The sequence below is a fragment of the Macrotis lagotis genome, chromosome 1 (assembly GCF_037893015.1).
Source record: "Macrotis lagotis isolate mMagLag1 chromosome 1, bilby.v1.9.chrom.fasta, whole genome shotgun sequence".
In the NCBI taxonomy this organism is placed as follows: Eukaryota; Metazoa; Chordata; class Mammalia; order Peramelemorphia; family Peramelidae; genus Macrotis; species Macrotis lagotis.
Genome location: NC_133658.1, coordinates 740,720,440 through 740,747,458, shown reverse-complemented (window position 1 = coordinate 740,747,458; position 27,019 = coordinate 740,720,440). Strand labels below are relative to the sequence as shown.

Here is a 27,019-nt window from a genome sequence, read left to right as displayed (position 1 = left end):
TAAACTCTTTCAAGGTTGTTTTCCTCTATAATATTGTTACTATCACATCAAGACAAAGAGATCTTCTTAATTTCTTGAAACTGCCAATTTTGTCATTTCTTTTAGCACAATATTCAAGTACATTGAAGAAAGTCATTTCTCAATAGATGGGTAACCCTTACTTTGTTTCTAGTTTTTGTTAGTATGAAAAGAGCTATATTTTTGTGTATTTGTTCATTTCCCTCTTTCTGTACCTATACTATATATAGAAAAATGCAATGATCTTTCAGGCAGAGTTAGAAATTGTTTATATAGAATGGTTGATCCAATTCACAGTATCACGAACAGCATATTTGTATACCTCTTTTCCTACTGCCCTATTAATTTTTGTCTCCCAGGTAAAAAGTTCTTTTTATTGCATATCTCAGAGAAAGTTAAAAAAAAACTTTACTCTCATATGATTTCTCAGTTTGGGCATTAGTAATCTTAAAACACATCTGGGTCTTCAAAAACATCATAGTATGTCTCCATTTCTTTTAGGTAAAACGTTTACAGTAATTCCTCAAGATTACATTTTGATTTTAAATACATCTATGGCTATTAAACCTCACTAAAATTAATGAAAATTTTTGTTGGGTCCAACTCTTCCTAACCTCATTTGGAGTTATCTTGGCAAAGATAGTCAAGTGGTTTGCCATTTCCTTCTTCTGCTCTCATTTTATAGATGAGGAAACTGAGGTAAACCAGTATCACATAACTAGTATCTATGTTCTCAAAGAAGATCATGGTATCACAGAGGTGATGCCATGACATGCAAGTGAGTTGGATTTGAGTGAGGAGGGTGCTGTGCTGTGCTGTGCTGATATGAATAAGGATGACAGAGAGAGACCTGGATATGAAACAATCAGGATTAAGTGACTTGCCCAAGTTCACATAGCTAGTAAGTGTCTAGAGCTGAATTTGAACACAAGTCCTCCCTGACATCAGGACCAGTGCTCTACCTATTATGCCATTTAGCTGCTCAACATTAATAATTATTAAAGTATACATCCTTCCTTGCTTTCTCTTAAATGATAAACTTCAAAAGTGGATAATGACAAATATTTATCACAATCACTCTTTTTAGACGATTTTACCAATTTTTAGGAGAGTGTGCTTTGGGGTGTATGCGTATGCTAGGACTTTGTTTAGAATTTATATATACATATGGTAATATCACAACATTTATATAAATGTGCACACACCCACATAAATAAAATATCGCCTAAAGATCTACAAAGCAAAAAAGGGGAGCAACTAAAAAAATTAATAAAGTGCAAAAAAATATTTGTAAGCCCAACAAAAAGCAGACTAGAAATTCTAACCTTAATAAATCCCATAAAACTAAAATTACATAGCCAAAATTTCACAAAATACAGAACAGATTCAGGAAGCTATTATTACTGATCACACACAATAAACCTTAAAGTATTAACATTTGGCTAAACAATAATTCAGAACAAATGCTTAAAGCTCTATTGCTTATGTATTTATAACACTTACCACTGTGGGATTGCCACTGCTTATCAACTGGCTAACTTCGTGGAAAATGCTTTTGCAGTCAATTGATTTGTCCAATGATCCTCGCTTTACTATCACTGCTACTGCTAACAGAATCTGCTCCCGAACATATTTCTGAAGGCTATAAAATACAAATTGTTAAACAGTTACTTAAATCCACTATAAAATAACACATTTTCCAATAAAAGTGGTTATTTAAAATGCTGCTTACAAAATTAGAAATGGGTTAATTTAAATTTTAAAAAGCCAGTAGGGCCCATACAGCTAAGAGAAAGCAGAAACAGCAGATAACTATCCAAATGCCTTAACTTGTTTTAAATGGGAAAAGTAAATACACAGAAAGCACTAAATGCCTTTTAAACTTTCCAACAAATGTTCAAAGACTAGGAAATTAAGTTTCAGGCCTAGCTTTGACCAGTATTATGAATTCAAATCCATTTATCCATTTATCCATTTATCTTCAACAAAAAATGGCCAACTAACATGGAATGCTACAATTTAGTTTGACAGTTCAAGGCAGAACATAGAAATAAAAATACAAATTCTATTATAATATGTTTAAAAACCTCATATCCAAATTACATGTTTTCCCATCTGCAAAACATATAGAACCATTTAAAACCAGGTTGATTATTCTACAACTAAATCTACACACAAGTACAGATCAAATCAATGTTATTTATAAAATTTTTAGCTTCGTTATTTAAAATGTTCTTTTATTTAGAATCAAAACAAAATTCCAGATAACAGGAAGACAATCATGCCCTCAAAGTACTCAGGTTCTTCAGTCCAAGCAAAAAAACTGAGATTCCCCTCAATGGTGTTAGTCTATAGCATTCTATACCAGAATACTCAAGGTGCCATTTTGGTTCAAGGGCACAAAAGTAGGATTCTTTTCTTAACTTTCTTAAAAATAAAACTGGGGGTGGTGGTGGCTAGGTAGAACAAAGGACAGAGCACCAGCCCTGGAGTCAGGAGTAACTGAGTTCAAATCCGGCCTCAGACACTTAATAATTACCTAGCTGTGTGGCCTTGGGCAAGCCACTTAACCCCGTTTGCCTTGCAAAAACTAAAAAAAGAAAAACTAAAAAAATTTAAAAAATAATAAAATAAAAAATAAAACTTGAACATACACTCGGGGTATATGTCCCTCTCCCTTGTTGGACACAAAGACACAGTATCCATGACCTCTTCTCTCTTGTTCTGGGAAAACTTTCTTTTGAACCATAGCCATGAAATAAAAACTTGGGGGGAAGATAGTTTTAAATGTAGTGTAGACTAGAAAATATATATAAAACAGAGGACAGAAATTTTTAACAATTTGCAGTTACTGTCCTTCTAAATTATACATAACAATCAATAACTGAATTATTCCCAACTTCATCTGGACAAACAACTCTGAAACAACCTAAGAAATAAAGATCATTTTAAATCACTAGGATAAAAATTAGATTTTTAAAAAATGAGCATAAGAATGGTCTCATGTCCACTCATATTAATTTCTTTTTTTTTTTAGTTTTTTTTTTTGCAAGGCAAACGGGGTTAAGTGGCTTGCCCAAGGCCACACAGCTAGGTAATTATTAAGTGTCTGAGACCAGATTTGAACCCAGGTACTCCTGACTCCAAGGCCAGTGCTTTATCCACTACGCCACCTAGCTACCCCCATTAATTTCTTTTAAAGACCTAGAGAACTCTCTAGGATAGGGGGAAAATTATACAACAATACAATTCTAAACATCTTTTCTAGATATAATTTTAGATATATTTAAACTCTTGTTAAATGAATGTATCTACATCAAAGACATTTTTCCAGCTTTATTTCCCTATATAACATTTTCCTGAATGCATTATCAAGAAATGAGTCAAAAAAAGCAATTTTGCTAGAAATTAAAAAACAAGGCAAAGTATTAGTGAAATTCAACAAATTATCTATCTTATACTCCATTTTTAAAAAATTTCACCACTTTCAATCACAAACTGAAAAACTAAATGGAAATCCTAGGAGGGTGAGGCAGCATTCTAAAAGATTGAGCGGATGGAACAGAAAAGTTGAAGCTGGCAGTCACTTTCATCTTTGCCCTATGGAGTTGGAATAAGTAAAGTATTTCATATTTTTCCATAAGCCTCTTAAATTAATTTTAAGATACATTATATACTGGTCTTAAAAAGTGTGATTCATTAGAATTAATGTGCTATCACCATTTTTTCTTACACCACTTAAAATTAAAATAATACAATATACTGCCTTCTTTCACTATATATTTATTCTAATGCCTCATTCAAGATATAAAAGTAACCCCAAATTCTTGAAGGCTGTGGGAGGGAAGCACAAACTCTCTGACAGGTACTAGCAAATCTTCCAGTACAAGCCTCAGGTTAAGATTGTACATCTATTGTACAATCTATTGGATAGGTTACATTAGTCCATAAAGATTCATCATTAAATTGACAGAAGGGTAGTTAATTTTCCCGCCACAGAACAGTAACTCTTTGAAAAGTCACATACTAAGTAACTGTGTCTGTGTGTGCAGTGCTAGAGGTTAAAGGGAGGGGTTCTGTGTGAAGGAGATACCATCACAATAAGAACAATGAAATATGGTAAACTGCATTGCTCTAATTAGCTTGGCTTTTCTTCAGGAGAGCATTTTGAGATGAATTTCAACATGGTCAAGTTAATGTCACTTTGGTTATGGCCTCAAATTGTATTTCTAGAATTTGTGATCACAGAACCAAGTGTCCTAGAAACCACAGCCTCCCAGAATTTAGAACTGGAAAGGAATTTTAAGCAACTTGTTGAAGTCCTTAATTTCACAGATTAGGAAACCAAGGTCCAAAGATTATCTAAAAGAGTACAAGGTCACAGACAGTGATGTTGTTATCTGAATCCAGCCATTCTGACTCAAATTTTATGATATTTCCCTATATCATGTTTTAAGAGAAACTAAGATATGAAAGAATTGAAGTAACATAGTCATAGATTAAAGATGGTACATTAGAGCATAGAAAATGAAAGCAAGGGCTGTCAACAGAGGAGAAGGGTAGCACAATTCTGTGAAATTAGTTGCATTAAGACTCAGCATAAATTAAGGCTGTCAGGGAAAAGTTAAAAACAACAAATATTTTCTGGGAAGGGTTATTATAATGAGGAAAAAACAAGGATTAAGGAAGAGATAAAGAGACCACTTCTCTAGACATTTGGGACTATGTACTTGATGACAAAGAGAAGGCAGAGTTGTCCAACTCATTTTATCTATTTTGGCTGTAGAGAAAAATGAACTTTGGACTGGAAATAATAAAACAAAAATTGCCTAATCAGAAACTGAAACCTAAGATGGATTAAATAATAACAGAGTATCAAGTTGCTCTGAAGGAGAACATATCAATCACCATCACCAGGGCCAGTTGAAATAGGGTCTGAAAGAACTAAAAAATTTGATTGCTGAGTCACTATCAATGCTCTCGGAAAAATCATGGAAAACAAGAAAGGTATTATTGGATGAGAGAAAGGAAAATACTCTAATTTTTCAAAAAAAGAGAAAAGACTGGCAGGTACAAACCATCAGTCAGTGATCTTGATTCTGATTGGGATTCTAGATCATATTAAGAGATGGTTAGTTAGTAAAGGAGAGAAAGAAACTGGTGATCACAAGTTAGAATTGATTTATCAAGAACAGGTCAAGGGGCAGCTAGGTGGCACAGTGGATAGAGCACTATCCCTGGAGTCAGGAAGACCCGAGTTCAAATCTGACTTCAGATTCTTAATAATTACCTAGCTGTGTGGCCTTGAGAAAGCCAGTTAACCCCAATGCCTTAAAAATAAAAAGAAGAAGAACAGGTCAAGCTACATTTATCAGTGTTAATTGATAATATTATATGTTATTATGGCAACAATTCCAAATGTAATCATTGAGGGGGATACCAAAAAAGAAGTACAATTAAAACAATTAGAAGGATTTAGAACTGGATGAAGATTTATATCCAAAGAATGATTATTACAAGTTTGATATCAAATAGAAATAAAGTTTAGTGTTGCTGTTTAGCGCTGTATCAATGACTTGGTTCTTTATCCAAACACTACTTCTATGGAATGTTTATTAAATTTGAAGATGACACCAAGTAATAATAGCTAATGATGATGGCAAGAATTCAAAAATATTAAAATATTGAGTTCAAACATGAAATTTAAAGATAAACAGTGAGTTAAAAATCAACTCAAATAAGAAATATGGGAAGGCATCTACACAAGCTTATTTGAAAAAAATTGAATCCTACAAAAGACTGCCATGAGTCAACAATGTTTTGTAGCAGAAATAAATTAAAGACAGTAAATCATTATCAGTACATACACCATTTTTGCTTTAAACTAGCAACATCAGCATGTGCTCGTCCAGAATCAGTGGTGGATTTTCACACATTTTCTCGGGTAGCAAAGTATTGGAAACTAAGAGGGTACACATCAACTGGAGAATGAGAGACTATATTATGGTACACAAATGCAACAGAATACTATCGTGTGACACTTTCACTATGAGTACAAAGTGCAAAGACAAACTTAGGCTCAGTGTAAGAAATGCTGAAAATGTTTTCAGAGAAACCTGAGAAAATTTGTATGAATTTATGTAAAGCTAAGTGAGCAGAACCAGAGCAATTCATATAATAATAACATTTTAAAGACAGAGTGTGAAGGACTTAAAAGAATTCTAATCAATGCAATAACAACCAGATGATAAAAACATGCTACCCACTTTCTGATAGGGAGGCAACACACTCAAGCTGCAGATCGAAACATATTTGTTAGGAAAAAGCCAATGAAGGAACTAGTCATACTTGACTATGTATATTTATTACAAGTATAATAGTATTCCTTTTATTTTTTCAGTGGGTAAAAGGTAATGAAAAGGATGAAAAATAAATTACTGCTAATTTAAAAAATAAAATTTAATTTTAAGAAAAAAGGAAAGAAATGAATAACGAATAAGCATTAGACTGCATTTAGAGAGGAATGGTACCCACAATAAAAGTTAGCTCCACTGTACTTTCTACCCTCATCACACCACATCAGGATGATTATGTTCAGTTCTAGATACTATATTTTAGGAAGAACACAAATTAACTGGAAAATGTACAGAGGACAGTAACCAGCAATGAAGGATCTTGAGATGCTGCTATAAATGGCAGAAGAAAAAAAGACATGGTTAGCTTAAGGGGAGAAGATTTGAGTGAGTAGACATGATAGATCTCTTCAAGGAGAAGGAAGAGAAAATAGACCTGGTTCTTCTTTAACCCAGATGGCAAAACAAGCAACAACAGATAAAATTTGTAAAGAAATAAATTTAGGCTTGACATAGGAAAACTGTCATAACAATTAGAGATAGCAAAAAAGTGAAATTCCTCAGAGGGTCATGGTTCCCCTTTCCCTGTATATTTTAAAAGCAGAAGCTAGGCAAAAATTTGTAAGATGTATTACTAAGGGGATTTAATATAGGTATGGTTTAGGCCATATTAGATGGCCTCTGAGATCCCTCTCACTACAATGTAATTCACATTAGAATTATTAACATGACCACATAATATTTGAGTTTCAAATATGTTGATGAACCCATAAATCCAGGTCCAGGGGAATCTGTAATAATTGAAGGTTAAATGTAGAGATATGAAAATTTGTGGTAAAAAAGATTTAAAAAATTTTTTAAAGCCTTTAAATTTCCCCAAAAATTATTTCATCCAATGTATTTGATACATAATTTCACATTTAATATTCTTTCTCTTCTAGAATCTCTACTTATTTAAATCACATAAATACAGAGTTCTATGAAATATGGAATACAGGAAATGTCATCATAGAGAATTCTTGTTTGATGGAAATGACAACTTTTGTCTAATTTACAAGGTAATTCCCATTTTTATTTTAAAGATAAGCATTTATAGTAAGTTTCTACTTGTAAATATAGCATAAAATGTTTATCATTTTTCTTGAAAGTCTATTTAGGGGCAGCTAGGTGGTGTAGTAGAGAGAGCACTGGCCCTGGAGTCAGAATGACCTGTGTTCAAATCTAGTCTCAGACACTCAATAATTACCTAGTTGTGTGACCTTGGGCAAGTCACTTAACCCCATTGCCTTACAAAAATAAATCTTTTTTTTAAAAGTCTAAAAATTAATATTTTGTTGAATTTCTAAAAGCTAAAACCATTCTGTTTTCCTTCAAATCTGAACATTTTAAAAGCCATTATTACAAATTAAATTTTAAAGTTCTTTTTAAAAAACTTTACCAATTAACACTCAATAATAATAGCCAGTGCTTTAAGATTTGCAAAGCACATCACATACATATTACCTCATTTAATACTCACAGGATTTTGGGATATACATACTGTTATCACCCACATTTTACAGATAAGGAAACCGAAGCAAACAGAGTTTAAGTGACTTGCTCAAGGTCTTTAATGCAACAAACATCTACAATACCCCAAGACCATGGGGCTTCAAAGACAAAACTCAAAAATTTTAACATAGGATACAATAATTACTATTTAAACAAAAAGACACTCAAAGGCATGTAAAATTGCATAAGGCATTTTACTGGCATTTCTTTCATGTACTTACTTAGGCCTTTGTAAGACATAGGTTAAAAGGAATGTTCGCAGGGACTCGATGCTACCTTTTTCTAAAAGAATCCATTCTCGAACAACTGCTTCCATTATCGCTGTGGCAGCTTGAAAAAGGACATAGTCCACTTTACTAGTTTCTGTTAGGAAAATTTAAAAATTTTTATCAAACACTTGTTGCTATGAACTTCTGCTATGTGCTTTTCATAATTTGAAAGGATAACTTTTCAGACAAGGAATAAAATGATTACCTGTTTCTTTTTTTTTTCCCCGTGACCTTGCTCTAGCACCACAAAGAGGTTTAGTTCCTCTCAGAAGATACCTCAGGCAGGTGGCAGCTAATCACGATCACAATTTTCACAAACTTTCCTCACCTCTCTTCAACTGTTACTTCCAAAGCATGAAGAACTAAAAAATAACACAGCTTTAAAAAAATAAAAAAAAATAATAAAGCAATCAGAAATCTTCCTAAAACATTCTCACCAGGTATAAATGGCATGTTGCATTTGAAGATGTTTAAACAAAAAAAATAGGTTTTGAGTATGCCCATCTGTGATGAGACATGCTGTTGAAAGATCTCCATTTACAAATAATATAGCTTTTCTTTCAGCAAGATGACCCATCTCTAACAGGAAACTCAAAAAAGTACATAATTAAGTTTAGGCTATTTTCCCCAAGAAATAAAAAATTCACTTTACACAAGGTGAGAAGTTCTTGTAAATTTTCTGATTGCTCTATGATCAAACTGAGAAAAATCCCCATCCTACACTTTGAAGAAATTCAAATCTTATCTACCAAAGTTATGATATCTGTACTAAGAAGTGGATCACAGGAAAAAATGAAGTGTCAACAGGCATCAGATTCTCTGTGATCCAGATACCAAATAGCTCTGATAAATGTTATTTCAAATGTCTTTTCAAAAAGAAAGAAACAGTCCAAGGCAAGAGAGACTAAATGTAATTGCCACATAAAACATATAGCCAGATTTCAGATAACTTGCCAAGACATTTGAATATTAGTGTCTTTAAACAATCAAAAACAAACTACAGCATAAGATGGGTAGCTTAAAGAATGTGTCAAAACATCTTGAAGATAAACACAGACACTCAAAGGCTGATAGCAATGTTTTTTCCCCTATTCAAACTTTTGATTGTAACTAAAATCTTACAAATGGTCTTGGCAAAAATTAGGTGTAGAAATCTGGGGGGAAAGTTAGCCTTTAATGAATAACTACCTATCTTTTAAGTCTCCTCCCTGGGTTTTATGAAGCTACATGAAAAAAAAAGAGAGAAATTCTGATCTTATTTTTAAAAGTTTGACTTATTAAATGTAGCCTTAGTGTAAATTCTAATCCTGATGGAAATCACAATTCATAAATCTCTGAATACTCTCAAAGGAAAAAAAGAGACAGTTCTTAGAAATTAACAGGACTCTGGTAAAGATCTGATAGAAGAAGTAAAGGCTCAATTCACAGTGGGCTGAAGGCAGTTAAAAGCTACATATCAACCTATTGCATTTGAGAAATATGCAGCTTCCTCAAAAACAAAACTTCTTAATACCAATTACTCATGATAAGAAAGCACACACTTATTTCCTCTAATACAACATCGCCATCATAACCAAAGATATATTAACATCTGCCACTGCAGTGATCAAAGAGACACTGTATCTCCTTAGCTAATACTGATCGTCTTCCAAAATAAACTGCATGTGGGAATAGGACCCCCCAAAATTTGTTTGAATTCTCATTAAACAGAAAATGCTCAATTTAGCTCCAAATGTATGTATCTAAATATGATATTTTTAAATACCTAATGAGACAAAATACTTATCCTTTATTATTTATTAGGTTTCAAGGTGACATACTTTGGCCACAAAGCACAACTTCAATCATCTAGATTCCCTGAACACACTATACCAGATATGAAGATTTTCAAACTCCTGGACTCATAGAATTATGATCTCTAGGAACTATGTATATAGGAAAAGCGAAGCCAAATTTTAAAAAGATGATATTTCTAAAGCCAATCCTACTTGGATAATTTTCCAGAATACTAAAATAAACTTTTACAGACCATTTTTTGCACAGAAGATAAATTAGCAAGAGATTCTCTCTAGAAATCTAGATTTAAGTAATGCAGCTCTAACTATACAACCAATGCTTTGGGCAACTAGTACAAGGATATTTTAAACTTTGGAGTCTTTCAGAGAATTCTGAACTAATGACTTGCAAAAATAATTTTAAAAAAAGTTTATCGATCATGCTGTACTTATGTTTCCCTAGCAACATGAATAGTTTGGAAAAAGTCACTGCAGTCAAGTCATTTTAAAGGATTACACTTACTTCTGATCAAAATTAAATCATCTCTTTTAAAGAATTCTATAAACCAAAATGTTTGTCTCTGTCTACATTTTCCATAAAGACTGTAACACTAAATGAAAATAGTTCATTATCCCTAAGTAAGGGGAAAAGTTTTCAATTCAAAAGAAGATCAAAAGAATGGCGCTTCAGTTAATAAAGTAATTTAATCCTTCATTCCTTAAGCTCTCTACATGATAATGACTAGTTTAATAAGTGAAATAGTAAAGAACTCTTCAGAATTTACATTTGATATTTCCATACAAACTTTAATAGTTTATAATCACACTAAGACTTTTGGGACAACCTGTATACTTGACTAAAAGCAAAGAAATAATTTTAAGTGAAAAGTGATCCATTAAAAGAATTTCACCAATGAAGTGCCATTTTCATTAATAGTATTACACTAAGAAAATGTTTTCCAAAATTTTGAAAACCAAATTTTTGCCATTCTAAATGCTTTTTTCCTCTGGGAAATGTAAATAATTTTCCTTTTATAACTAGGAATATAAACAGAAAATAACTTTTCCTAGAATATGGACTGAGGATTGCTACCAAAATTAGCACCCAGAGAAAATAAATTCTTTTGCTTATCTGATTATTTTCTAACATTATGAATAAATGTCATGGGGTTTTCTGGGAACACTTTAGCACTGCTTAATCAAAAAACAAAGAGTCATGAGATTGAGTAATTATATCTGAATGTTTTTTCCTTCCAAAATAAACACATAGAAAAGGGTAAAGAAAATAAACATAAAACATAAGAGCTAGAGAAAGAAATGAAGAAAAATGAGAAACACGCAAAATTGAAGCTGAAAGTGGAAAAGAAATTTGTCATACAAAATGGAAGGACAAGAGTTGTTTTCACTTTTAAAGTTTCATAATAAATTCCCTAAATGATGCCCACAGAATGAAATTAATTTCCTGAATAAGACTGTGAAAATCCTGGCCTGTGATTGACTGCCACCTGAATGAGAAGTCTTCTTAGAGGAATTACCCTTCTTTGCTGGTGGCAACTGAGTAAAAGAGAGTCTGTGGTGTTTAGATGTAAACATGAATGTAACAGAAAGTTCTGCAGTATATTAATGATGTTATTGGTAATACATGCACTCAAACATAATATCTGCAATTTTTAACATTCCAAAATTCAAGATGATTCCAGAATATAGTTAGAATTGGCACTACTACCCCTTCAAAGATTTATCCCATTGTCAAAAAATACATTCTTAAATAAACTCAAATAGCAACAAAGTTAATACTACTCCATAAAGGTAAACTTATACACTGGTAATTTTCCTATTTACTATTGAAAATAAACTAGTAATCACCTGAACTGCTAAATTAAACCACATGAAAGCCCAGCTGTTTACATCTTACAAAAAAAGACACAAATAAAATAACTAGTTCTCAGAACCAATTTAGATGGAATCTAGACTCATTACTTTTAACCACAATGATTTTCTGAAATCTCTCAATTCCTACCTATTGCATGGCACTAGGTGGAAAGGGGGAAGTTTTTAATTTGCTTACCTTGAGATTTTGTTTCTTTTAAATATTCTCTTTGAATATCAGAAATAGGAAATATATTTGTGTCAGAGCCAGTTTGTCATATCAGATCTAAACCACTCCTGGGCACAAAATTACTCATTCACAAAAATATAAAAATTTCACCTTAGTTGTAAAAAACTGGCTTGTCAGCAAAAGGACCTATCTACTCAGGAATGAGTTAACTGACCTATGCTTACCACTTTTGTGCTAAAAATACAGACCATGCAAAAATGTTCTTTTTTTTTAAAAAAAGAAATTGAGTGGAGAAGCTAGTTGTATAATTACACAACAATTTATAGAGAGGAAATAAATGTATCAAACATAAAACCCTTAACCATAGCATAATAAACAACAAAATAAGTTTTCTAGTTAGTAAAGAAAACTAAGGGCACAGGAATAAAAATAAGCAGCTCATCCTAAAATTTGCTTCCTCTATGACTAAATAATCAACAAAAGTTATGGGCCTCAAATAAAACTCTGGACTGTCAAATAAAAGAAGGCTAACTGATTAAAAGCAAAATCAATGTAGAAATAAAAAGGGAACAGACAGCTTCACTGTAGCTCTTAAGTTGCAAAAATCATCACTGAAAGAGGCAGTTTTATGATTTTGAGATTCAATATCTTCAATAACAAAAGACTTTCCATATATATGTCACATCAAAGTATTTTCTTTGAGTAGAAACTTCTAATAAACTGTCTTAACTATAAGGTGATTTTTATTTTTAAAATAATCATTCCAAAAAATGAACATATGTTTCTGTCTCACATGAATATCTTTTAGTTCATTTCTGAGTCACATTTAAAAAGTGGGCTGGACACCGAACAAAGAATTTTTCCTTTGAGAGTTTTTCCTTGCTCCCCAGAGTCAGTGATTCCCTCCACATGGGAAGTTAACTTACAGTGTGAGGAAACAGCCCTTATTCAAGGAGAACTAGGCAACAATGCCACAACTTAAAATATTTAAGGAGTTGCCTGAGGCATGAACAATTTAAATGATTTTTCATAAAAGATCATAGATTTAAAGTTGGAAGGGGCTCAGGGTTATTGGGCTACAATGTGTCAGAGGAGGGACTTGAACCCATGTTATCCTGACTCCCAAAGCCTGGGCTGTCTGTCACTTTTCCTTTGAGAGCTGATATCATATATTTGAAAAGAATTGAATAACTGAAATGATAAATACATCAATGATTTTGAAAAGTAAATTCAAATTCTCATGTTTCAAAAAATAGGTCTTTCAACTTTAAAGTACATTTTAAATAGATAAATTCATTAATGAAAATAATTTTCTTTTTTGCTGAGGATTATCTTTTAAAATTCATTAGTATAATTAATGTAAAAGCTCCAGTATTTCATATAAGTATCTCTTTAAATTGAGTTGTTATACAGCAAAAATCTTAAAAGATTTTTATTAATATAAGTTATACTAATAAGATTATGGAATAAACATGAAAAATTAACACTTACCTAGGATATGCTTGCAAACTGCAAAAGGTGATTTTGATTTCCTAAATGATAAGAATATATGTTCTGCATGCTGGCGTTGTTCATTATTGACCATAGAAGGTGGTGCCTTAATTTAAAACAAAAAACAAAACCCTACTTAGATATGTCTAATTTTTAAGTTTGCACATATTGTTCCTTAGAATAATACTGCCACAACTTCATATTATTATTAGTATTTTTTTTTAGTTTTTTGCAAGGCAAATGGGGTTAAGTGGCTTGCCCAAGGCCACACAGCTAGGTAATTATTAAGTGCCTGAAACCGAATTTGAACCCAGGTACTCCTGACTCCAGGGCTGGTGCTTTATCCACTACGCCACCTAACCGCCCCCCACAACTTCATATTATTAAAGAAAAGTTTTACAACAGCAACACAGAAATGATAGTAATATTCAATTGAGTATTGCCGACATGTTATATCAATATCAACAACATAGGCAACAAATTACTTTAGCTAGAAAATGGATTTTTATGTCATCATATTATAACAGAATGAATTTTCAACAGGAACAAGAACTAATAAATATCTTTCAAGAATTTGAACAGTAATTTCATGTAACAAATTTTTAGACAAAAAAGGGTTTTATCAGATAATTTAAACAAATATATGAACATCAAATCAAGTAACCATGGGAAAAAATTAGAGATATAATTAAATGTTGACATTTACTGAATGCTAATTCAGGGTAAAGAATCAATCAGCCACAGGGGCAGCTAGGTGGGTACAGTGGATAGAACATCGGCCCTGGAGTCAGGAGAACCTGAGTTCAAATCCAGCCTCAGATGCTTAATTGCCTAGCTGAGTAACCTTGGGCAAGTCACTTAACCCTATTGCCTTAAACAGCATTAAAAAAATCAATCAGCCAAATATCAAAATACTATCTTAATAAATTTACTATTTCTAAAAATATTTACAATTTGCCTCAAAATTTTATTTAAGACTAAATTCTTCTTAAGCATATCTCCTTAGTACACTTATTCCTATGATTTAATCAGGTTTTGGCTAAGAGTGAAAATTACTGAGAAAAAAAATTGGTGTCTTTAGTTAAGCCCCACCAATGAAACAACAGAAATTCTTGAAAAGGGAAGGAAAAAAAAATGAGGAGGAACAATGAAGCAATCATTATTCTAATTGTAATGTTAAGGGGGGAATAATTTCAATAGGCTCATACCATCTGAAGGACAGAAAATCCAAAACATCCTTAAATTGAGATATATTTTAAAACAAATGCAAAAAATTTAAAACATTTTTATAAACTAGCTAATAGTCTTGAAGGAATAGATTTTCGTATCTAAGTAAGCAACCATTCAATTGATGTGAATGAAATAACAGACTATTTAACTTTTGGATCTAAGGATCTTAAACTAAAATCAGACTAAAGCCAACTTCTACTATAATTTATGATGATAGAGCACCCTCTAGAGTTGCATCTTTAAAATTCTTTACGAAACAACAGCAAAAATAAAAATAAGCAAAATATCACATGTTTACTATTTATATAAAAAGTTCCTATGTTGCCCCTTTAAGCACACTTTATTCTATTTCATATTAATGACGCATTATTGCTCCATCCAAATAAAACGGAACAGAGAAAAACTTCATCTTGACTCAATACTACATTCTGTATTAAATTAAAAGAAGCTAATGTTCCAACAACTCTAGATTATGAGGATTAAATAATTTCTAAAATAATCTAAATACTCTCTCAGCATCGTCTTCACAATCAAAGCACATCTAAGAAGGATATATTGTGTGTGTGACAATGTCATGTGTACTACTACACAGAACTATATAATGATCCACTCCTCTCTAGGAACTAACAGTCTAAAACATTAAAGCAATATTGCAAAAGATATTAAGGAATTTACATTAATCTCTCAAAATTACCAGTAAATTAGTCAAAACTAGATAAAAAATTTTCTTCAATTAGCAAAATCAAAAAAGAAAATCTATTATTCTTTGTTGTTACTATTCAATTGTTTCAACAGTGTCTGATTCTTAGTGACCCCATTTTGAGGTCTCTTGGCAAAAATACTGAAGTGGCTTGACACTCCCTTCTCCAGATTATTTTATAGATGAGGAACTCAAGCAAACAGAATTACTTGACTTGACCAGGGTTCACACAGCTAGTTAAGTGCCTGAGGCTGGGTCTAAACTAATGAAGAAGGGATCTTCCTTATTCCAAGCCCAGAGCTCTATCCACTAAGCCACCAGTTATCATTCCTTTTAACTTACCAAAAAAGTCTAAAATGACTTTAGAAATTCAATAGGGAAAGAGTTATAATTTGCACAAATATACAAGTGTTAAATCTGAAAAGTATTTAATGAAATATATACAAAAGATATTATGATAAGCATGCTAAAATTATCTAAAAAATGACTAAATTTAAATCTAATTCAATGAATTACGCAAAAGGTATTAAAAGCTACTCAAATGAAAAAAATTTAAGTTACCAACTGCTCCACATAGTAGAAGACTTCAGTCATCATAGATAAAGTGAATTATCTAATATTCACAACCACCTTAAATCCCTAGGGAGTTATACTTTGCTTTCATTCTCAATAAACTTATTTAACTCTTCTGTTGGCTTGTTGAGTCATGTTTATGAAGGAAAAAGTATCTCATATTTCCCACCTGGTAGCACTACTTGAGGAATTCTCCCATTTCTCCACCATACTCAATTGAAGCTTATTAGCATCCCAAAAGACCAAATCAAGTCTTAGTACTTGCACCTCATCACTACCCTCTGAATGAAGGGAAGAATCACATATGCATCTCCATTAATGGAAGGAGCTCAGCATAGACAAGTCCATAATTTCATTCCTAACTGTACTACTTTGGGTGCTCTGCCCAAAAGAATGTAAACTTTGATCACTGAAACTTGTCAAATATCTTTGGGGTATATGGCACCCAAATCATTTTGGCTCTCACTGATTGGTCAACAATACTTCCCAGACCAAGGCCCACTTTGTCACTGGTCCTTGACTGGCTCACAATGAATGTAAATAGTAGTTCCTGTTTTGATAAAAAACTAAAGGGTCTTTCCCCTCACAGATTGATTTTTTTGGACAAGGTAAGAGGTCATTCTTTGCTTCATATTTCTTAGCTAGCCTATTTATTGAATGGGCTTAGTCTCAATCAAACTGAGATCTGTTTTAAAGACCTTAGCTTAAAAAGACCAAGGCTTCCCATGTTATTCAAGGTCATCAATCTCCAGTGCTCCTGATTCATAGCCCTAGATAGGTAGCTTGCTGAATGGCAGTCTTTTAAAAGGATAGTGAAATGGCGCAAATTGGCAACCAGGAATTAAATCAAATTACAAGGTACTTCTAACCTGAAATCAGATGGCTGTCTGGGATAGCAGACTGATACTCTGTGGGCACTATTTAGCAGGTTGCTTAGGATGCATTCTCAAAGCATGGTTTCTGGAGTTGAAGACTCCCTTGCGGGGAGGAGGGGGGAATCAACAACAAATCCCAGTGATGAGATTCTGGGAACTGAGAAATCTCCCTCTATTTATAGGAAGAAAGGTGGTTTAATATTGGCTTGATATTGAGTGTGTACAGGATCTAATTCTTAAAAGAGCTGAAGCCGAGGGCAGCTAGATGGCATTGTGGAGAGCACCAACCCTGGAGTCAGGAGGATCTGAGTTCAACTATGACCTCAAACACTTAATAGTTACCTAGCTGTGGACCCTGGGCAAATCATTCTTTTTTTTTTTTTGCAAGGCAGTGGGGTTAAGTGGCTTGCCCAAAGCCATACAGCTAGGTAATTATTAAGTGTCTGAGGCCGTAGTTGAACTCAGGTACTCCTGACTCCAGGGCCAGTGCTCTTTCCACTGCATCACCTAGCCACCCGGGCAAGTCACTCTTAACCCCATTGCCTTAAATTAAAAAAAGAAAAGAGCTGCAGCCAAAGTCACTGAGCTCTGAGATAAAGGAGATATGGCAGCAGTTTGACTATAGCTCAAATCCAAACCAAGATCAGAAAGTGACAAAGGAAAAGATTGGAATAGGGATGACTTTGCACTGGGGATCAGATCATAATGGAAGCACTGGAAGCTTGCAGATACAAGATCTGCCTGAGCTATCCCTGAGATTCTAAAATAACAGAATACTTAATACCCTAAGAAAGCAGCAAGCAGGACCAATCCAAATCTTCCTTCCAGAAGAGTGCAGAGAGGGCAGCTAAGTGGTGCAGTGGCCCTGGAGTCAGGAGTACCTATGTTCAAATCCAGCCTCAGATATTTAATAATTGCCTAGCTGTGTGACCTTGGGCAAGTCATTAATCCCATTGCCTTAAATAAAACTGTAACTGACTCAGTAAAATGTGACACAATAAAATCAGAAGAGTGCAGAGCCCAGCTTTAACAAAGTCTGAAATCAAGAAGAGATTGGAAGAATGAGGAAAAAAAAAAGAATCTCACCACAAAAAATTATTATGATGAAAAGGATACATCAGAGTGATGGGAGATTAAAGAAGAGAGAAGAAGTAATTCACAGTGAATGGTCTCAATTTTTTTTGTAAAGTAAGTGGTAAGGTCTGAGGGAACCATGGGAAGCTTGAGGAAGGAGTAAAGATTTAGGAAGAGTCTCTGATAAGAGTGAGACAGTGAGACCATAAGGAACATATAGTAGGATTGCCTAGGAAGCAGTGAGGGTCCATTTTAAGTTTTCTACAAATTTGTAGTGAACCTACCCAGAATGGGTTGAGGGATTTTCTCCCATTTTCAACAGGAGTGAAAATAGCAGAATAATGAGTGATCCAAAGCTGAGGTTTGACTGGCAGTATCCAGTAACATGATAAGGGGGCTGGAGATTCAAAAGAGGATGTGATAGAGCTGAATTGGTTCACAAAGGGATCAAGCTGGGGGGGAAAAATAAGGTGGAGAGAAGACTAAAGAGTGGCTAGTACAGGGGAGTTCAACGAGAATTCCTGGAATAGATGAAGCTAAAGCCCTTTTTTTTAAAAAAGTTAAAATAAAAAAAATAAATCAAATGAAAGCACTAAAGGAAAGAAATGAGCGGCAAATGGGAAAGGAAATTAACTGTTTGGAATGAAAGGTACAAAAACTTGCTCGAGCAACAAGCTGCCTGAAAATTTAGATGTACCAAATAGAAGTCAATGACTTCATGAAACAGAAAAACTAAAATTAAATATAAAGTCTGAAAAATAGAAATAAATGTAAGATATCACACAGTTAAAACATTTGACCTGGAAAACAGATCAAGAGAATTTAAAAACCAATGGATTACCAGAAAATCAAGACCAGAAAAAAAGAACCCAGACATCATACTTAAAGACCCAGTTGAAATGGAAGGAATCCACTTGTCACATCTTCAAAGAAAAATCCCAAATGAAAATTCTCAAGAACAAAAGTCAAAATCCAGATTTTTCAAGTCAAATAATAATATTGCAAATAGGAAGAAAAAATTCAGGAACAGAAGAGCCAGAATCAGGATCACACATAATTGAGCAGTCATTCTAAAGAAACTTAAGACACAGGCTTAAAGCCAAGAAAAATGTACCTGATAAAACTGAGCATAATTTAGAATCCTATAGGAAAAAAACTGAACTTTAATGAAACAGAACTTCTAACATTTCTGATGAAAAGATGTGAAAAGAACTGTAAAGAAATTCCAGTTCAGGGGGTGGCTAAGTGACACAGTAGATAGTGCACTGGCCCTTGGAGTCAGGAGTACCTAAGTTCAAATCCGGCTTCAGACACTTAATAATTACTTAGCTGTGTGGCCTTGAGCAAGCCACTTAACCTCATTGCCTTGCAAAAACCTAAAAAAAAGAAAGAAATTCCAGTTCAAATTTGGAAGATAAAACATAAAAAGGTAATCACAAATGATAAGAGACTACACAAGGATAAAATGCTTATATTCAAAATATGGGGAGATGAGACATGTCCTTTTTGAACCTCTTATCATCAGGAGTCTCGGAGGGAATCTAATCAGATGAAAGGTTTGGGAATGATTATGTCTTAATGATCTTAAAAGAATGGAAAGAGAAGCAAAGAAGAATGAGAAACGTAGAAGAGAGAAGGGCAAGTTAGGAAAATATCTCTCAAAATAAGAGTAGATTAAAAAACCTCTATCAAACAAGGAGCGGAGGATGGCTGCCACCTGAAACTCACTCTCACACTAGGAGAGGGCACACACATTACATACTAAAATACATTTCATTCAACAGGGAAATAGGAAAGAAAGGAGTGAAGGAACAAAGGGGAATCAGAAATTAAGGGAAGGTTTAGTCCTAAGCAAAACAAACTCTAAAGATATACAAAAATAATTAAAGCTCTTTTTGAGGTGGCAAAGAATAGGCATCTGAGGGATGTCCATCTACTGGAGGTGATGATGGAGTAGATGAAATAGTCATCACTTATAATGTGATAGAATACTATTGTACTGTAAGAAATGATGAAGGAGTTGATTTTCAAGAAATTTGCTAAGATATGCCTTAATTGATGCAGAACAAAGCAAACAAAATTAAGGATAATTTATACAATGCCAACAATGTGTTAAAGTCAAATAAATTTGAAAAACTTGAGGACTCAGATCAAACCATAATTTCAGAGAACTAATGATGAATTTTGCTACCCATCCATCCTCCAGAGAAGTGAAAAGATTCAGAATTCAGAATCAATCAATCTCTCTCTCTCTCTCTCTCAGGTTTTGGTTTGTTTTTTTTTGCAAGGCAAACGGGGTTAAGTGGCTTGCCCAAGGCCACACAGCTAGGTAATAATTAAGTGTCTGAGACTGGATTTGAACCCAGGTACTCCTGACTCCAGGGCCAGTGCTTTATGCATTACACCACCTAGCTGCCCCTTGTCATTCTCAATTTGGGTAAAAAGTTTATGGGAGAGAGAAGGTGTATTTCTATTGCCTGAAAAAAAATAAAATTTCATTAAAAAAAAAGAACGTGACGAAATCTCCTATTGTCTTCCTAATCTGTTCTTACCACCACAATATTTTTTCTCCAACCCTCTCAACTGATGCATACACTTTATAGGCTCTAAGATTTCACAGATAAAAAGGGGAAAAGCAATGAAAAAATATCTCATTGTCCTCCTTAGTTGCATAATAGAAGGACTTTACTAAAAGGGGAAGAAAGCTATATGGTTTAGACTATGGTGAAGTCAGCTGGGGATATTTTCCCTGCCAAGTCTTCAAAATATTCCCTACCAGAGAGGGGCAGAGGGGGTGGATCTTGTCTTAGGGGCTCTCTCATAAATCTTCGAAACTAAGGAATTTAACTAAATTTTCGAGAGACAGAATCCACAGAGGGGCCCAGTGAGGCAGTTCTCCTACTCAAGGTAACAAGGCTCTGCTCCCCGGGGTTGGAGGGGCAGCCTGCCAGAGGGGTGGCCTGCCTGAGCAAAACAACTTCAGCCTCCCGGAAGCAGTCCCAGGGTGCTGGGAGTCACGTCTCACAACGGTGGGGGAGTTTCCTGAGCTACGCCCCAGGGGAGCACGGGGCACAAATTGGGGGGATGGGGGGACTGGCACTACTTCTGTCAGAGTGAGCTTGTGAAGTCCAGCCCTCAGGGCACACAGCAAGCAGCTTGGCCACTGCAGTCCAGATCCAGGAACAGAAGCAGACAGAGCCCCTAAGCAGGAGCCCCCAGGGCATGAGCCCATTGAACCTAGGGAGGGGAGTGAAGAGAGACTGCAGAGCTGTCCTCTGCCCCTGGAACAGGACTCTGGGGCTCTGACCACATTCAGATCCTGATCGAAGTCCAGGCCCCGCCACAGAACAGCAGCAACTCCCCTCCACCTCAGCCCGGTAGCAGAGGGGGAGGGGCGCATATGGTCATTTACAGACCAGGAGGGAGGACAGAGCCTCACACACTGAGACCCTTGTGGGAGTGTCCCAAAAGCTCAGGACGCACCCCCAAAACAGGCTTAGGCTGGGAAAATGAGCAAGCAGAGAAAAAAGGAACACCATTGAGAAATACATTATCTATGATCCCAAGAAGGATCAATATACTCAGTCTGAAGATGAGGAAACACAAGCTCCTGCATCTAAAGACTCCAAGAAAAACAGAAATTGGGCTCAGGCTATGACAGACCTCAAAAAAGACTTTGAAAATCAAATGAGGGAGATAGAAGAAAAATTGGGAAAAGAAATGAGAGATGCAGGAAAAACATGAAAATGAAATCAGCAGCCTAGTCAAGGAGATCCAAAAAAATGCTGAAGAAAATAGCATGCTAAAAACCAGCTTAGGTCAAATGGATAAAACAGTTCAAAAAATTATTGAGGAGAAGAAAGCTTTAAAAAGCAAAATTGGCCAGATGGAAAGAGAGATAAGAAAACTCTCTAAGGAGAACAAATCCTTCAGACAAAGAATAGAACTCAGGGAGATTAATGAGTTTACGAGAAATCAGGACTCAATACTTCAAAACCAAAAAAATGAAAACTTAGAAGAAAATGTGAAACATCTCATTGAAAAAACAATTGATATGGAAAACAGATTTAGGAAAGATAATTTAAAAATTATTGGAATACCTGAAAGTCATGATCAGGAAAAGAGCCTTGACATCATTTTCAAAGAATTACTACAGGAAAATTGCCCGAATATCCTAGAAGCAGAGGGCAAAATAGAAATGGAGAGAATCCACAGATCCCCGAGAAAGAGATCCCCAAAAAAAACAACCCCTAGGAATATCATAGCCAAGTTCCAGAACTCCCAAGTCAAAGAGAAAATATTACAAGCAGCCAGAAGGACACAATTCAAATACCGTGGAGCTGCAGTCGGGATCACACAGGACTTAGCAGCAACTACATTAAAAGCTCATAGGGCTTGGAATATAATATACCAGAAGGCAAAAGAGCTTAGAATGCAGCCAAGAATGAACTACCCAGCAAGGCTGAATGCCCTCTTCCAGGGAAAAAGATGGACTTTTAATGAACCAGGAGAATTTCAAATGTTCCTGTTGGAATGGCCAGAGCTGAACAGAAGGGTTTGATCTTCAGATACAGGACTCAGGTGAAGCATAGAGATTGGAGGAGAAGGGGAAAATATGAGGGACTTAATGATGATGAACTACATGTATTCCTACATAGAAAAATGACACTGATAATACTTATATGAAACTTCTCAGTTAATAGAGCAAGTAGAAGGAACTTTGAAAGTTGAAGCACAGGAGAAAGCTGAATTTGAAGATAAAATATGGAGTCAATAGAAAAAAAAGGAAATGTAATGGGAGAAAGAAAAAGGAGAGGGGGAATAGGCCAAGATATTTCATATAATTTTCTTTATTACAATGAGCTACTGCAATGACATGGAAGAGAGGAAGACAAGAGGGAATGAGGGAATCTTCGCTCTCATCAGAGGTGGTTAGGAGAGGAAACAGCATAATACTCAATGGGGTATAGATATCTGGAGAAAGAAGGGGGGGACAGGGGAAGGGGGGATGTGAGTGATGGATGAGAGGATGGACCATGGGGGGAGAATGGTCAGATATAACCCATTTTCTTTTTTACTTCTTGCAAGGGGCTGGGATTGGATAACCTGTCCTGGACCACAGGGCCAGGTGGATGCTGGGCCTAAGGGGTAGTAGGGGGGCTCGGGGCCTCTTGGCCCCAGAGCCAGGGACCTGTCTGCTGTGCCACTCAGCTACCCTACAGCAGAGTCAGAGTGAAAGGAGAGAGAAAATATAGTACATGGTAGTGGAGAAATACGAAAGGAGGGAGTTGCAATCAGCAATAGCAACAGTGGAAAAATATGGAAGTAACTTTTGTGATGGACTTATCATAAAGAATATGATCCACCCACAACAGAGCTGTTGGTGTTGGAACAAAGACTCAAGCACATTTTTTATTATTATTGTTATTTGGGGGGGGGGGCAGGCGCAGGGCAAATGGGGCTGGGTGGCCTGCCTGGGGCTGCACAGCAGGGTGATTGGGTGTCTGAGGCCAGATTTGGACCCGGGTGCTCCTGGCTCAAGGGCCAATGCTCTGTCTGCCACCTAGCCACCCCTACTATTATTACTATTTTATTTTATTTGGAGTCTTTTTTTTTGTTTTTTTCAGGGCAGTGGGGTTGGGGTGGCTTATATGTCACACGGCTGGGTGATTGTTGGGTGTATGGGGCCGGATATGGGTTCAGGTGCTCCTGGCTCCAGGGCTGGTGCTCTGACCATTGCACCACCTGGCCATACCTACAATTATTACTATTATTTTTTTAATTTTAATTTTTTTCTCTCCGCTTTACTTTATCGCTCAAGCGAGTCTATAGTTTTTTTGGGGGAGGGAGTATTTTGTTTACTCTTAAACAAGAATATTTTATTACTGTATAAAAAACATTATTTGTTAAAAAAAAATGTGCATACCCTTTGATCCAGCATACTACTCCTTGGTCTGTCTATACCCTGAAGAGATGATGAAAAAGAGTAAAAACATCACATGTATGAAAATATTCATAGCAGCCCTGTTTGTGGTAGCAAAGAATTGGAAATCAAGTAAATGTTCTTCAATTGGGGAATGGCTTAACAAACTGTGGTATATGTATGGAACACTATTGTTCTATTAGAAATCAAGAGGGATGGGAATTCAGGGAAGCCTGGAGGGATGTGTATGAACTGATGCTGAGTGAGATGAGCAGAACCAGAAAAACACTATACACCTAAACAGCAACATGGGGGCAATGATCAACCTTGATGGACTCGCTCATTCCATCAGTGCAACAAGCAGGGACAATTTGGGGCTATCTGCAATGGAGAATACCATCTGTATACTGAGAAAGAACTGTGGAGTTTGAACAAAGACCAAGGACTATTACCTTAAATTTAGGGAGAAAAAAACCCCCGATATCTTATTGTCTGATCTTGCTATCTCTTATACTTTATGTTTCTTCCTTAAGGATATCATTTCTCTCTCATCACACTCAATTTGGATCAATGTTTACCATGGAAACAATGTAAAGACTGACAAACTGCTTTCTGTGGGGTGGGGGAAGGGAAGTAAGATTAGGGGAAAAATTGTAAAACTCAAATAAAATCTTCAATAAAAAAAATTCCCTACCAGTCTTACGAGGCAGTTAGATGGCACAGGGGATAAGAGCACTGACTTTGGAGTCAGGAGGATCTGAGCTCAAATCTGCTCTCAGACACTTCACTTACTAGCCATGAGACCTTAGACAAATCACTTAACCCTGACTGCCTCACACCCAGGTCCATCTCCAGTTGTCCTGATTCATATCTGGCCACTGGACCCAGATGGCTCTGGAGGAAAAAGTGAGACTGGTGACTTAGCACAGCACCCCCCTTACTCAAATCCAATTCATGTCCTTGTCATGATATCACCTCCTTTCTTCAAGAAAGAAGGATAAACATTATCACCAGTCTATCCCCTCATTCTGCATCCACTCAATCTATGGTGGAAGGGAGTAAGATGTGTGAACTCTGGAAAGGTAGTCTTGTTAACAAAATCAGTGGCAGTCAGAATTGGAAATCAGTACTCCAAATCTGGCAAGCACTATTTTTGGAAAAACCTCATGAATGTTGACTGTATCAAAGTGATATCAGATTACTCACTGTGAAGGAGAGGGAGGAGGAGAGGGAGGAGGGAAGGGAGGAAGAAAAATGTAGAACTCAAATCTAAAGAAATATGGAAAAGCATATACACTATATAAAGAAAAATCTGATCATAAACACTATTTTTAAAAAGAAAAAAATAAGAGACAGTCACAGAAGCAAACAGAATTTTACTTTTTAATCAATCCTGAAATGTAATCCATTTAAAGGACTAAAAAGAAGCTGTTTCCCTCTCTTCACTTTAACTAAACAGTATTTCCTACTCTCTAACTCCTAGGGCACTAGGGGACCTAGTCACAGTCATCACACTGCAGCAAAGATGGAGAAAGCTCAAGTCTTCTTAACTAGCCTAAGTGAAGCTCTCACTTATCATTTTGCTTCTGAGTGCTAAATACCTAAAACTTCATATCCCTTAATTTATGGTTGGTTTTCTTTGAAGTTAAGAAATGCATTCCCAGAAAACCAAATGAATTTTAGTCTTATTGTTGTGCTAATTTTGTAGCAATCCTATGTCTTTATTCTAGGGAACATAATTTCTTTTTCTTTTAACCTTGAAATAGCAAAAACAAACAAACAAAAAGCAATTATAATAATAAAACCTTGGGTTTCAGAATCTTGGAAAATATTTCCTTAGTAATACTGACAATTGACACTTCATTGGTGAAATTCTTTTAATTAATCACATCTCACCAAATATTATTTCTTTACTTTTGGTCAAGTATACAGGTTTGTCCCAATAATCTTAGTGTGATTTTAAGTTATTAAAGCTTCAAGTATTATATAGAAATCTGAAATGTAATTTCCTAAACACCACCACAAGAGGCATTATTTTATTTAAAAGACAAACATTTGTATGATTCAGTCACTAACCATGAATCAGTTACCAACTGCTAAGGAAAAATCTTTTCCCTCAACCTCTTCTTACTGTCATCTTGATCCTACCTAACAAAATCATATCTCTTCAGTTCATAGTCTCCTCTCCTTCAGCCTGAAACTCCCTTTAAGTTCCAGATCTCTTCATCACACATTTAGGAAATCTAATTTTCTCCAGAAAAACCTCAATCCCCCATGCCATCCTCTCCAACAGTGGTTAAGTCTTTTCTCACTCCCAATGCCAAAGAAACATCACCATGACTCCTCTTCAACCTGTTCACTGTTCTCCACTTCTACTTTTTTTTAGGTTTTTGCAAGGCAAATGGGGTTAAGTGGCTTGCCCAAGGCCACACAGCTAGGTAATTATTAAGTGTCTGAGACCGGATTTGAACCCAGGTACTCCTGACTCCAGGGCCGGTACTTTATCCATTGCGCCACCTAGCACCCTCTCCACTTCTACTTAAGAGTCTCCCTCCACAACCATCCAAGTTTACACCATCCATCTGACTTGACTCACTGAATCCAGATCTTTATTGCACTCTAGTCACTTGTCCTCCTTTCTCCATAGATTTCTGTATACTCTCTCTCTTCAAATTACCTTGGATTTATTTATCTATGTGTATATAGTGAACCAATAAAATAGATTATAGGCTCCAGAAAGAGCTGTCATTTTTTTCATTGCATCCCTGGCACCCAAAAAATGGTATATTCATACCTCTAGCCTCTCACCTGATAAACCTCCCATAATCTAAACCTTCACTCCCAACTCAGCCACTGCTATGAGTGATCACACCTTAAAGTTCACCATCACCTCCCAACCTCCATGATTTTGCTCTCTGATCATCACTGTTACTTTCTGATTATAATCTCATTAATCTATGCCTAAGATTCACTCTTTTCCTCTAACTTCCATCACTCTTTGTTCTCTCAATCCATCATCCAACCTCTGGTCTTATTTTCCTCTCCTTAAAGTTTTCATCTAGATTAAAAACAGTCATCCTTATGAAATGTAAAATCAAAAAAAATTTTTCATCTTACTGCTGACAGGT

General features: G+C 35.3%; 1 protein-coding gene across 3 annotated transcripts in view; it reads right to left on the bottom strand.

Moving 5' to 3' along the window:
• Positions 1 to 27,019, bottom strand: part of XPO4 (exportin 4) — a 145,101-nt gene that overhangs the window by 95,636 nt on the left and 22,446 nt on the right. The window contains exons 1-4 of one of the 3 annotated variants that reach the window (XM_074216234.1): positions 13,517 to 13,606; positions 8,397 to 8,569; positions 8,144 to 8,285; positions 1,522 to 1,660 (exon numbers count right to left, since the gene is read on the bottom strand). In XM_074216234.1, coding sequence (XP_074072335.1) covers positions 1,522 to 1,660; positions 8,144 to 8,238 — 234 coding nt within the window. In that variant the 5' untranslated portion in view covers positions 8,239 to 8,285; positions 8,397 to 8,569; positions 13,517 to 13,606. Of the gene's footprint in view, positions 1 to 1,521; positions 1,661 to 8,143; positions 8,286 to 8,396; positions 8,570 to 13,516; positions 13,623 to 27,019 lie in introns of those variants that run through there. The other 2 variants (XM_074216235.1, XM_074216233.1) reach the window with 2 other exon arrangements.